The sequence below is a fragment of the Quercus robur genome, chromosome 5, assembly GCF_932294415.1.
Source record: "Quercus robur chromosome 5, dhQueRobu3.1, whole genome shotgun sequence".
In the NCBI taxonomy this organism is placed as follows: domain Eukaryota; kingdom Viridiplantae; phylum Streptophyta; class Magnoliopsida; order Fagales; family Fagaceae; genus Quercus; species Quercus robur.
Window position 1 is genome coordinate 10,621,910 of NC_065538.1, and position 14,467 is coordinate 10,636,376.

The window sequence follows — 14,467 nt, forward strand, 5'->3', positions numbered from 1 at the left end:
CAGGTCGGGTTGTGATGGGTAAGAAGTATCTCAACCCGTTATTCAATCCAACCCACTAAATTATCTATCTAGCCCACCCAACCCAATCAACCTCACTTAATGGACTCACATGGGTTGGGTTAGGTTGGTTCAGGTTGGACGGGTTGGCGGGTCAAGCGGTTTTCTTTTGCACAACCCTACTCTTAGTAAATAAGAATATATATATATATATATATATATCTATTTAATCTCGTGTATCCCTCTGTATTATCTATATATATACACTTATGACTTATTTTTATGGTTTTAAAAAATGAAATGGTAAAAAAATAGGAAAATTAAATGGTTCTTGGTTTTTATTGGTTCTTGACTGATTTTTTGCCAGTTTTTTCGAGTTGTGACATGACCGATTCTTGGTTCAGTTCTTGATTGAATTGACTAGTCCCATTTGATTTCTAAAACAATGCTTGTTACTTCCGTCCTAATTTGTTAGTCTTCCATTCCATTTTGAGATATCTCAAAATGTAGTCCTCTTTGAAAAATCATTAAATAGAATTTCAATATTATCATTTACTTTATTTAAAAAGTCAATACCATTCTTTATGTGGAGTTTAAATTTATGAAGCTAGTTTTATAAACTTTTTTTTTAATTGACAAACAAGAGATCAGATGATATTCTTTTAAAAAGTTGAAATTTATAAAGAGGACTAATAATTTGGGATGAATGAAGCACCTTTCTCTTAAAAAAATAAAAAATAAAAATAAAAAATCTATAATTTCCTCTCTTTGTCATTGCACTGCCGTTTTCTTTTTCTAAGCATTCACATCACATGCGAAGTAGTTAATTATTTAGAAAGCATTTCTTCAATTTGTTAAGCTCTAGTTGACCTGCTAAAGGCAGCATAAACCACTAAAGTTCTAGTAATTTCAAACTAGACAAACCTTATTCTTTGCTGTATTTTGACAACCACTAACACAATTTGCTAGTGAAGAGAGTGAGAAAGGGACAGGCAAGCCATTTAGATTTTAGAGTCTAATAATAAGATTTGTTACTAAAGCCAAATAGGTTAATGGGTATACATTAACTTTTTGATTACCTCAATTATTTTATCTTTCCACTTGATGTATTAAGGAGCAAAAAACATTGGCGTTTAATGGCTTGAAGAGTTATGAGAAAGAGGGAATGGGGACAAAAGTAATGTTGGCTGAACCATTTTAGAGAGTAGGCTAAAAACATGTTCATAAATAGTTGGGTATTTATTTTTAGAACATACCCACCAAAGGCCCAAAACCATAAATATTATAAAACACCGACAAATAACAGAGAGTTGTATCTAGTGAGTGATTGCCTATGCTTGAGGGTCACTGTCACAGTACCATTGTCATTATGTAAAGAAAAAGATGGTGTCCAACGCTGTATTCCAAAACACCTACCAAATCTTTTAGGGACTTGTCGCTTGTGGGGGCAATTTCTACAGCCTTGAATTTGTATCAGGTAATTATGCATGATTTACTACATACTAAAAATGTAAATATGTAAAATGTGAGAGATACTGAATGATAGTTTAGAATGTAAATATAAGAAAGACAATAGATTGTAGTTACTTAAGGAAAAAAGAGAAAAAATAAATTATACTTGTTTTATTAGTACCAAGAACGAGTGAATATGATACTTGTTTTATTAAGAATAATAAAATATTTTCAATCATCCCTCTCTAGACCTGTGCCAAATAGGTCCTAGGAGTGAGTAAAGATGAGACACCTCTAATCTGACCTTATTTTGTTGCCATTATTAACCTCAAAGTTACTGATTATAACATCACAAATTCAGTAATGGTCAAATTAATTAATTAATTAATTACTTAATAAAACTAACTATTTTTCTCTAGTAAAATTGCATGATCAAGATCAAACTTTTTCCCTCTTTTGATCAGAAGTCAGAATTGAGACCAAGCTACAACACATGACCTGCACTTTGGATACCCTTTCTATTTCATGAGGGGTGATATTATAGTTAAAACGAAATAATTCCAAGTCATATAATTGCATTAAATGATCAAATATTCCAAACAGTGCACTCGTAGTCATGCAGGTTGATCACGGTATTCACGTGGGGCATTGCAGACATTAAAACAAAACTTCTATTTTGCTTATCTTAATATTAATTGCAACTTAATGACATTTAAAAGAGATTTTCCAAAATTATCTCAAATCAGAAGACTAACGATTAGGCCACCTAACAGGGTAGTCTAAGCAGAATTTGATTCTAGTCTTCTAGATCACTTGTACAACACTATCAATTAGGCTAATAGACATCCACACAAAGAACTTTTAGATTATCAACTTAATTAAACTTGATCCTTTAATCTTTCAAAAAAGTAGTACAATTCTAATTGGATTACTAGTCTCCAATCCATTGGTCACTTATGTTATGATTGCAAGTTTAACGTAAATGTGAAGGAATCTATTAAGCCTTATATACCCAAACTTCAATTTGTATTTTCAAACATTAAACTACTCTATCAAATCCATAACCAAAATTCTTTGATAGAATCATTGCCTCAATCAACTGAGGAAAAGTCAAGAATTCACGTATTAAACTAATGCAAAGTATTTCACACTTTCGTCAGTCTCTCAGTAGTTGGTAAACAATAAAAGTAACAATGTCTGAATGAAACAAAAAAAGTAACAATGTCTGAATGAAACATTCTCTCTCAGTCTCTCTCTCCCTATCTCTCTCTCTCTCCCATAGATATCCCCACCAACCCCTCTGACTCAAAAGTATCTAGCTGTTTAAGTTTACTGTACTGCTTTTTGCTTGATCAGTTTTAGTGAACTTTAACCATCCATGTCAAGTAAAAGTGTTCCATTAGCATTCTCAAAGCTCTGCAAGCTTCAGAGCATTAGTCTCAACAAAAGAACATTTGGGTTTTTCTTACCTAATCAGTTCTTGTACTTTGACAGTTTCACTACACTGCCGTCTGCCTTCTCAATACTTTAGCTATACTATATGTGGGTCTGTCCCCTGTAGTTTTAACATGAGTATAGTTGTATGTTCCTTAAAGTTACACTCATGTTTTGCCTGAGGGTGTTATTTCAGTTTTCACTTCTTTTGCTTCCTTTTCTTCTTCTTACATGGATGATTGGGTGAGAGCTATTAGATCCTGAGAATTGAGCTCCAATTTCCTTGGAAGTGAAATGGCGATGCAGCTGATACTCATACTGATAAAAATATGTTTTACTCTCGCTGCTACTAAAGTTCATGGATCTGCAGGTAATGGGATTGGATTTTAGAGTGCTAAGTTAGTTTTTATACTGAATTGTACTTGATTTATCTATTTGTTTGATAGTGTACATGTGGATTCTTCAAATTTGAAGTGAACTATGGTTTCTGGGTTTCTTAGGATTTATTTTTTATTTTTTATTTTTTTTTAAAGTTAGATGAGTTTTGTGGGTTTCTGAATTTTAAGTTGATGAGTTTTGTCCTGATTTCTAAAAAATTTCAACTGGTCAGTATTTGGTGAATGTGTTATGGAAGTCAAATAACAATGTATAAGGTTGGCCTATATAGTCCAGAGGTGGCCAAGGCTGAAGCTACCAGATGGTAGATGATTTGGGCTAAACATAAACTCTTTTGCAGAGTAATTTTAGAGAAAGACTCGAAAACCATCTTGGATGCTTTATCAGCTCCAGAACTGACTGCAAATTGGCAGATCCACCATATCCTGGCAGAGGCTAGAGAGCTGGCTTGAAATTTTGTGCACTGCTTCTTTAACTAGGTTTACATAGGAGCTAACAATGCTGTTTATGTGCTTGCAAAGTGAGCACAGTTGTCAGTTATCATCCCGTGTGGGTGATGTATCTTTGGACCCTGCTCCTGCTCCTGTGATGTATCTTTGGACTCTGCTCCTCCAAGCCTAGTCAAGGCACCATTGGAGGATGGATGTGTATTGTTAGGATCATATTTTATGTAATTGACTAATTCTTGATAAAATGCACTTTATTTGTAATTGGGTAGATCTAAGATAGGTTCAATATATCAAGAAATATGTTGTTCAAAGCATATCAATTGTTCATATTGAAAGTCATGAAGATTGGTCTAAGAAACAAGTGAAGAAAAGCCATTCATTAAGTTTCAATAGATAGCTTGATAAATGCCTGCTATTGAGACTTAATGTGAAGCTCGATAGATAGCTTGACAGCAGCTCGATCTATCGAGATTTACGATTTTCAATTTTCCAAATTTTTGGCCTAAGCTTTTATATTTGTTTAAGGTTTTTTTTCTCACAACCTAGACATATATAAGGCTTATTGTAAAAGCCTTCAACATGGATACAGAGACTAAGAGACTTATTTTTGCTGTGAGAAGCTACTGTGTTTGTACGCTATAGGGTTTTGTAATTAGGTCTTCCTGATCTTCATTTTTGATGAAGTGAAGAACTTTGCAGCCAACAACATTTGTTCAAGTTGTTGGAGTTAATCACGTACTGGAATCCGTGCAAAGGGTTAGTCACAGATTAGAGATTTGTGTATCAAGGAAAAGAAGGCTACTACAAGATCAAGTTCAATGGGATATTGGAGTGAAGGTTCAACTGTAGGTTTGTATTTTGGAATAGACTAGGGTAGTTGGTAAGATTCCTTATACTTGTAACCGTTTGATTGCTGATTAATGGATTATTGGGGGTAGCGACCTTAAAATCACTTGGTGGAGTTTTTGCCTTGTTAGAGGTTTTCCCTATTTGTCAACAAATTATCATGTCAATTTAATTTCCGTTGCATTTATAGTTTAATTGGTGATTTGTTGGTGTCTTCACGATTTGCATGCAATTGAACCTAATTAATTAACTTGGGTAATTGAATTAATTAATCGGAGTCAAGCTATCTTAACCCAACATGAATGATTCCTTTGTGCTTCTGTTAATAAAAAATTTAGTACGCGTTTGGATACGCGTTTCATGGCTGTGTTTGCGTTTTCATTCTTTTTTTATTTTTTTTTTTTTTTTTGACCAGCGCCTCTTGCACTGTTCATGGGAAATGAGCAGTGCATTAAGGCAAATGAACAGTGTTTTGTGAGTGTGAACAGTAATCGGAAATTCTTTTTTTATTGTTTTCAGTTTTCAGCAAAATAAGCGGTATCCAAATACACTCTTAATGTTGACAAAAAAATATAAAAGGTTGCCTGTAAATAGTACGGTATCATTTTATTTCAGATGTAGCACTATTGCATAATACAATTTATTATTCCATAAATACAAGCTGATTATGTTAGATTTAGGGGAAAAATAAACTGGTCCCTAAACTTTAATGCCTTAGCAATTTTTATCCTTGAAGTTTAGAATGATTGCTTTTAGTTCAGTAAAAATTAAAGTGATCGCTATTATTTCTTGATGCTTAACGTGATCGCTTTTTGTCTCTTAAGTATCTAATATAGCGATAACGTGTTAGTTTTTAGTTTGACCACATCATTGTTCCATGAGAAAGATTTAATGGATGTTGACAGAAGATCAAAAGCAATCACTCTAACTTCATGGACTAAATTGCTCACAGACCAGAGTTTAGGGACTAATAGTGTATTTTGGTCCATATTTAAATTCCTGATCAAATACCCTTCTTCTTTGCATTCTCTTGCGAGCTATAGTGTATCCCACATGCAGCAATTTCTTTGCTTCTTTATTTAGAAGAAGAAACACTAGTCTACCTTGTTCCTTATGGTAGCACCCTCATAGCTAGGTGACTAGGTCTCAATCATTATGCTGATATCTTCATGAACATTTGGGATAACTGTCATTTGCTATTGCTAATGAGTGGAAAATGATCCTGAGCAGGTTTGCATGTGTCATCATTCTGAATGTTGACTACCCTGTCATTATATATATATATATATATCCTCTCTGGCTCTTTTATCTTTATAAAAGTAAGCTCTAGCTCAAGGATGCATCCAAATCCAAATTAATATATTAAAGCATTATAATGAAATTTCATAAAAAAGAAAAGAAAAGAAAAGAAAGAAAGATGTTATAAGATAGTGTGAAGTATTAACGTTTCAGATGCACCAGATTACAATCAGAGTGTCATTTGTTATGAAGTTACTGTTTCACAGCCAAAGATTTGTTAGACATTTACCACTGACCAACTCCTGAAAAATGTACTTACATATTAAGCAGAGGGAACACTTTGTGACACTAACTCTTGAGTATAAAAATTCAGTTAGAAGGATTACCACTTTTTCTTTGTGATGATGTCACTCTAATGCTGCAGCACCAGTTCCATCACCATCAAGGACATTGCCTCAAAAACCACCAACTATCTACTCTTTCAGGCCAAGCCAACAGCCATCACAGCTTCCAGGTGAACCTTATAAAATGAATTCCATAATTAGGCATTGACTAGAATTTTACATATTTAGATGTTGGAAATGCTTAATAAAGTTTTAAACAATGTTTGCATATTCTCTTGATGATGCCTTGTTTCTATATATTTTCACATGATTTAAGGGTGTAGATACTGAGTTGAACATGTTTTGCCATCAATATATATTAGCACATCATTTCGCAATTTCATATAAAGAAGAAACCAACTTTTCTGATCAAATAAAAACTAGAAACCTATCAAGTATGTAGCTGTGTTTTTATACTCTTAAAGTTGGTCAGTGAACATTTGTGAAATGTTGATGATTTAGTTGATTGTTGGGTGGTCTGCTTCAATATGATGCCACAGACCATTCTGTTGCTCCTGCATCACATCCTCTCAGCTCTGGCGGGAAACCACATGGCAAGATATTTGCTACACCTCCCCATAAAGCATTCCCCAAATTTTCTCCTGTGAACCACTCTCCAGCTAAAGGTAATTGGAGTATAATACAGAATTTGTAATTTTCTAAATTTAGGTAGGGAAAAAAAAGTTTCATATGCATAACTATTAACCTTCAGAATGTCTTTTCTTGTTGTAGCCACCCATCAAAATGATCCCATTAGGCCTTCAAGTATCGCACTTCCACCTTCTATGTCATCTTTTGGAGTTCCTGCAAAGAAATGGGTGCAGGGTCCTGCATCTTCCCCTTCAATCCCCTATCATAAACATCATCATGCCAGGAACAAGTTCAGAAATTCTGCCCCAGAACCATCTTACTTGATTCATGCCCCCACCTACAGCCAGGAAGGTTTGATTTTCTGAATAGAAAGATCCTAATAAGTTTTTACATAGTCCTTAGATATTGAATATTAAGATCATTAAATTTAATTTTTATCTTCTTAAACATATTTTTTGAAATTTATATTCTATAGGCCCTTCTGTCCCTCCATTCCAATCTCCATATCCTTTATCAATAAGCAAGGGTTTGCCTGCACCTTCACCATCACCGACAATCGTCTCAAACCACTTCAATAGTATGGAAAAGAATCCCTACAGTCTTTGCTTTTACTTTGAAGTTTTCTTTGGTTCATTTACAAAACTAATGATTGGTACCTTACTATGATCATGTTCTGTATCTGCAAGTGCCCATCCATTCGCCTAGAATTTCACCAATGAGTTCCTACCAGAAGAAGACAAAGGCTGCACCACCATCAAGAGTTTTGACACTGCCACCTCCACCTCCTAATGAAGGTACATTAACATTTAACTGATTAGCTCTCATTACTTAAAATCTAAATGTCATTTCTATTAGACTTGCAAACAATCACATTCTTATCATCACAAAGTATTCATCATTTTTTATCCTGCTTGCAGATTGTACAGCGGTGGCATGCTCAGAGCCTCTAACAAATACACCTCCTGGGTCACCCTGTGGTTGTGTGTGGCCAATTCAAGTTAAAATCAGCCTTAGTGTGTCTATATACACATTCTTTCAATTGGTTTCAGAGCTTGCTGAGGAAATTGCGGCAGGTGTTTCATTGAACCATAGCCAAGTTCGCATTATGGGAGCAGATGCAACTAGTCAGCAGCTAGAGAAAACCAGTGTCCTCATCAATCTGGTACCTAAAGGATTAAAATTCAATGATACTACTGCACTTTTTATCTATAAAAGATTCTGGCACAGACAGTTTTCCATAAAGGCTTCAGTTTTTGGTGCCTACGAAGTATTCTATGTTCACTACCCAGGTAATATATTGTTTCTTAGTTAGCTTTGTGATTTTTTGATAAATTCAAGAAAAAATAGCTTTTAACAATATTTTAGATAATTGAGCCCTGTATAACTTTTAAGGGCATTTGAAGTTTAATAAAGTGATTTCTTAAAGAAGCATGCACACTAAGCCTGGCGAGAAAAATAGCAGTCCACTGTATCTATCTTGAGGTTACTTTGAAAAACATTTTGTTTTTCATTTTTACTTCCTGTGTCTGGATTTTTACTTCTGAATCTCTTACATCTGTACAGGTCTTCCCCCGTCTCCCCCATCAGCACCTTCAAGCATTTCTGCAATAGATGATGGGCCTTATGCTGGCCATGGAAACAATGGAAGGATAATAAAACCCCTAGGGGTTGATGTGCCAAGGAGAAAAAAAGAAGGTCTTAGTGGAAGCATGATTTCTTTGATCGTACTATCATCTTTTACTGTTTTGATTATATTTGTGGGACTTGCATGGCTTTTTGTGTTGAAATGTGGCTCTTGTGTTCATCATCCTGAAAAGAATTCACATTCTTTAATGCCATCTCCTACAAAACCATCAGGTACTTCATTTTGACCTTATTCTTCTGATTGTTTAACCAGTTTACAAGTCGTGTATCTTGAACCTGGCAAATAATTCTTGAAGTTTTTTGTGTCTTTGGGAAATTTATGCAACATCTAAACAATATCTCTACTCAAATTTCATATTTTTATTTGAATTTTTATTTAGATCATTGCAAAATAGACTGAAATTTAATATCAACAGGGGCAGCCAGATCTATGCTGTTAGGAAGCATGCGTGGTTCTACATCAATGTCTTTTAGTTCTGGCACACTAACATATATAGGAACCGCTAAGAACTTCACTTTGAATGACATAGAGAGAGCCACTAATAACTTTGATCCTTCAAGAATACTTGGAGAAGGTGGATTTGGGCTTGTTTACAGTGGCATTTTAGATGATGGGAAGGAGGTAGCTGTGAAGATTCTCAAGAGAGCTGATCAGCATGGTGGCCGTGAGTTCTTGGCAGAAGTTGAGATGCTAAGCCGTCTGCACCACCGGAATTTGGTTAAATTGATTGGTATATGCACAGAGGACCATACACGCTGCCTAGTATATGAACTAGTTCCAAATGGGAGTGTTGAATCTCATTTACATGGTAAGTCTAAATTCAACAATTTTTTTTTTCATTACTATGCATTTGTTTGGTTGAAGTGTTAGATATTTGTGACTTTATGTCATAAGCTTCACGATGTGATTTTCTGAATTTATTCATTTTGTGTGCTTCCAGGTGTTGACAAGGAAACTGATCCACTTGATTGGGATTCCCGAATGAAGATTGCCCTTGGTGCAGCTCGGGGCTTAGCCTATCTACATGAAGACTCAAACCCACGTGTTATACATCGAGACTTCAAGTCTAGCAACATCTTATTGGAATATGATTTTACACCCAAGGTCTCAGATTTCGGATTGGCTAGAACTGCATTGGATGAGGGAAACAAACACATCTCAACGCATGTTATGGGAACTTTTGGGTATGGACTTCATTGCTCTCAGGCATCATAATATCTTTTGAGTCCTATCATGTTGATATTTTGGGAAAAAATTACATAGAAAATAAATTACTTGTGATCATTGAATATTCCACAATTTATCCTAATCCATGTTTTGCAGTTAGGCAAATCTATTAGCTCTGTTTCTATCCGTGTCTGAGAATTGTAGTATCTTCATGAGTGCTGTATTGTTTTTGTAACTTTTCCAAATATGATATCCTCTCTTATCCTAGTAACATCTTGTTTGCAGTTACTTAGCTCCTGAATATGCGATGACTGGACATCTTCTTGTGAAAAGTGATGTTTACAGCTATGGTGTAGTCCTCCTTGAGCTTCTAACAGGAAGAAAGCCTGTAGATTTGTCACAGCCACCAGGTGAAGAAAATCTAGTTGCTTGGGCCCGTCCACTTCTCACATGCAAGGAGGGCTTAGAAACAATCATTGATCCAGCTATAAAGTCAAATGTTTCATTCAATAGTGTGGCTAAAGTAGCAGCAATTGCATCAATGTGTGTGCAACCAGAAGTAACTCATCGCCCTTTCATGGGTGAAGTTGTTCAGGCCTTGAAGCTAGTATGTAATGAGTTTGATGAAACACAGGATATAGGGTCAAAAACTTGCAGCCAAGATGATGTTTTGATTGATTTAGATAGTAAGGCTAGGACACGGTCAGGCGAGATCATGGAAGTCTCACAATCTCATCACCCACTTCCTGGCTATGATTCTAGCTATGACACCAAGATAGCATTATCAGCATCAGATTTGCTAAGTACATCAATGAGACCTGAGGGGCAAGAATTTGGGTCCTTCAGAAGACACTCTATTTCAGGGCCTTTAAGGATGGGGAGGAAGAGGCAATTTTGGCAGAGATTAAAAAGTTTGTCTAGAGGCAGCGTGAGTGAGCATGGTTTTTCATTGAAATTGTGGCCAGAATCCCATTAGATTTTGCTTAAGCCCGTTTAAAATAGCAATCTTAGCAAATAAATATGGAGTTGCTTTCATGGACAAGATTGAGTCATCACATGCACATGTACATAAAAAGCTGTCACATGAATCTTCTGCTTTTGAACAAATCATTTATCTGCTCCTTTTTGATTCAGTTCTTGGAGTTCCTGTATTGTTGACAGGGTTGTTTGAATAAATAATGACACGGCATTCTTCTTTTAAGCGTAATTACCATTCTCTATGGAGTAAATATATTAGGCTCATTTGGTTAAAGGAACTGAACAGTTTAAAGGTTGTAACATATAAATTGTCTTTTAAAAAAAAATATATAAGTTACGTCTTATTTCTACAATTAGTAATTTAGTATGGGTTACTTGTATTGTTGATATACTTGTGCATTTATTTGATCAGCAGATTATAAGTTCATATGAAAATATTTTGTAAAATAAAATCCTTATATATGGTTCATGTATGATATTCAGGAAGTATTATATTTTAGAATTAATTATATTACATATTATTAAAAATGAAGGAAATGTGAATTGTTATGATTGATATAATTTGTTCCTCAAAAAAAAAAAAAAAATTATTGATATAATTATAAAGTATTTTCTATATTTTCGATTGCATGTATAATTAATTTTTCTTTTGTGTTTTGCTTCTCACTGAATGCACCAAATGAAAAAACTTTAGGTTATTGCAACTTGGAATAAAATATGTGGAACAAAATTATTAGTTGGTAACTTAGGATAACATATATTTGGACATCTTTTATTTCAAAATTTTATCAAATATCAACTAAATGTTAGAATACATACTTGGCAAATTTTTATACAACTAATATGTTAGAATTACATATTATCAAACATCAACTAACATGCAAAATATATTTTTTATATAAATACACACATTATGTGGTTGCCCAATTTTTTATTATTAAAATTTAATTACTAAGAAAATAAATATATTTATTTTAAATATAAATAAATAATAAAAATTGAATAATTTATTTAAAACTTTTGTTTGGTGGAAGGCTAAATGAATCAAGTTATTAAAATCTTTGCTTAGGAGAAAGGTTGAATCAATAGTACAAACTTTTTTTCTTCTAAGGAAGAGTGACACATGACAGTAATCAAAAGATGAGGTGGAAGGTTAAATTAAAATTTCTCTAACAATGTGTTGTGTAGCAAAATCTTATACTTATACTTTCCTGCATGAGAGTATATATATATACACACACTAGTTGCACATGCACAAGGGGCATAAGATATGTTATCAATTTGTATAATTCAGATTTTGTTCTCAGAATTTTGGGCAAGTTAAATATATGGATTAATTGTCTTTAAAATATTACTTATATCAAAAGAATATTCAGTTTTAGGTGGATTTAACAAAACAAATTGAGTGTATTTAAGTCTTCTTGTTTGTATTACATCATTTATTTTCCACAATTCCCTAGCAATTGTGATCTATACACACAGAAGGAGACTTTTTTTTTTCTTAATTTTATAGGAGAAATTTTTAGGGCATTGTGGAAAATAAATGATAACAGCATTGTTGATGCAAAATCAAATATATAATTGATTATCTTGGCTCCAACAAAAAAGATATTTAAATACCCACCAAACAAACCAAATGAAATATATATATATATATATATATATTATCTTTCAATATTAATCGTCATAAAAAACTTGTTAAAATTGTGAAACATTGACATGTTCTGAAAATATTAATCTAGCTCAAGATTTGATCTCAAATTTCAAATTATTATAGCATGGTTTATGCTTTTAGAGGCAACTAATGTGTAACTTCGTGCATATGCAGGAGTACGGTAAAAAACAATCACAATTATACATGATTCAAATTATACTTTTTTTTTAGAAGATGTTTAAATTATACATGATATTACCTTACAGCTTTTTTAAACCATACATTTCTAAAATTATGTAATAGTTTCTCTCTCTCTCTCTCTCTCTCTCTCTCTCTCTATATATATATATATATATATATATATATGATTTAGAATTTAATTGGACTTAGATTCTTTGGTTTTTGCACTCAATAATTCACTTGCTACAAAAACTAAAAAATTAGATGGACACATGTGTAGACACCTCATTTTGTAGCCCTTACTACCCAAACCCCCGTCCCCTAATGACAACATCACTTTGAGGCCCAAGGTTGATTTAGGTCCCGATCTCGTAGAATCTTGACTTGAGAAGTTATTTTTGGAAAATAAAACTTATTTTTGGAAAAGAGAAGTTGTAGGAAACCCTAAGTGTGTGTATGAATACATGCATATGCGTATGCATACTTAGAGTATATGCACACATACTCCAAGTATGAAACACATCTAGGGTTCCAGAAACTATAAAAAATTGATAAACTTCTTGATAATGAACATTCTGATAGTGAGCATGATGATGAGCACAATGATGAAGATAGTCCTAGTCAACAAGCTGTTCTATTTGATACTATTCTTATTGATACTAACAGACTCAGTTTGATTAATATGCTTATTCTAGCAAGTTCATGCTTGACCAACTGTTTATTGTGTTTAAAGCAGGTTGTTTATCTTTTGATCTAATGCTTGCCATTATGGCATTGTAGAAATTCACAAGTGAGAAAATCAGGTATAGAGTTTTGAGAACTTTTAGTATATTTAATATCAAAATAAAAACACTTAAAATAACTTGCCATCTAGCAAAAATATGTTTTGAAGCAATGTTTTCAACACTTTTTTCTATAGCATATTTAGCACTTTTACAATCAACACGTAATAAAAACTTTTGGTTTAGTAAATCACTTTGAAATTTAGAAACGCATAGTACTAAAGATAAAATTTCCTTTTTTATAGTATTATAATTAATTTATGCAGAATTCTAGACTCTAGAATGGAAGCGAGCTATTTGTTCGTATGAGTCTAGGTAGGAGTGGCACACGACCTTCAAACCCGACACAATACGACACGAAATTAGTAGGTTATGAATTAAGGTTTAATGAGTTTATGTCATATTCGGGTTGACACGACTGACTCGTTTAATAAACGGGTTGGGTTAATGTCCATCACATAGAACTCGTTTAACCTGTCTGACTCGTTTAATATAATGACATTTTATTAATATACCCTCCAAACCCAAGGTATATAAACTTATTAGTTTTTTTTTTTTGGACTTATTATGACTGATTATTTATGATATTGAGATATGTTTTAGTTTTGAATAATTATTTTTGATACAGTTACTCGTTAGTTCTGAATTTTATATTAAAAATATTTACTTATTTGGTTTTTCATAATTTATATCAATTTGGTTAATACTAAAGTTATTATTATTATTTTTTTGGTTTTGATAAATTCCGATAAATAGGTAGACATGACTGACTTGTTTAATAAATGAGTTGTGTTAGGTTTGAGAAATCTTGACCCGTTTAATAAACATGTCAGGTTAGGGTTGACCCATATAGTCGAATACTAATGAGTCGCCATGACACGAACCCGAACATGAACACGAATTGCCACCCCTAAGTTTGGGGAAACAAGTTGTTTCCAAATACTTTCATAACCAATGTCAAAGGCATCAGTTTCAACAATTTTAAAGGCACTAATAGTAGGAATACCAAGACAAGGTAAAGTTTGAACTTGAGACTTGATTTGTTTAACAAGAGAAGTATTAATGTTAGACCAAGAAGGAGGATTGTTTTATAATTGATCAAAGAGTGGTTTACATTTTTTCCTCAAATCCTTATAAAACTCAACAATATAGTTCATAGATCCAAGGAACCTTTGCAATTGTATTTTATCAGTAATGACATTGGGAAATTTGTCAACAAATTGAATAGCTTTGTCGATGTGACAAATTTGTCCTTTAGAAATATCATAGCCAAG

General features: G+C 33.3%; 1 protein-coding gene across 3 annotated transcripts; it reads left to right on the top strand.

Annotated features, from left to right (window-relative positions):
* The first annotated feature begins 2,712 nt into the window (after nucleotides 1-2,712).
* On the top strand, nucleotides 2,713-10,806 carry LOC126725113 (receptor-like serine/threonine-protein kinase ALE2). Of its 3 annotated transcripts, XM_050429634.1 has the most exons (11): nucleotides 2,715-3,253; nucleotides 6,238-6,327; nucleotides 6,697-6,822; nucleotides 6,929-7,138; nucleotides 7,263-7,364; nucleotides 7,474-7,581; nucleotides 7,705-8,076; nucleotides 8,351-8,644; nucleotides 8,848-9,240; nucleotides 9,373-9,616; nucleotides 9,885-10,806. In XM_050429634.1, exons 1-11 carry the CDS (start codon nucleotides 3,178-3,180, stop codon nucleotides 10,573-10,575), a joined length of 2,706 nt encoding a protein of 901 aa, XP_050285591.1. In that variant the 5' UTR covers nucleotides 2,715-3,177; the 3' UTR covers nucleotides 10,576-10,806. The 3 variants fall into 3 exon arrangements, with proteins under 3 accessions (XP_050285592.1, XP_050285591.1, XP_050285593.1); XM_050429636.1 differs by lacking the exon at nucleotides 2,715-3,253 and having other exon boundaries at nucleotides 6,232-6,327; nucleotides 6,659-6,822; XM_050429635.1 differs by lacking the exons at nucleotides 6,929-7,138; nucleotides 7,263-7,364 and having other exon boundaries at nucleotides 2,713-3,253.
* The last annotated feature ends 3,661 nt before the right edge of the window (nucleotides 10,807-14,467 follow it).

Bases quoted from the DNA above. Each gene is read 5' to 3' on its own strand.
- LOC126725113 (XM_050429634.1), top strand. From the start codon at position 3,178: ATGGCGATGCAGCTGATACTCATACTGATAAAAATATGTTTTACTCTC. The intron at 7,139-7,262 runs GTTTGATTTTCT...TATATTCTATAG, and splicing joins CCCCACCTACAGCCAGGAAG to GCCCTTCTGTCCCTCCATTC. The intron at 9,617-9,884 runs GTATGGACTTCA...TCTTGTTTGCAG, and splicing joins CATGTTATGGGAACTTTTGG to TTACTTAGCTCCTGAATATG.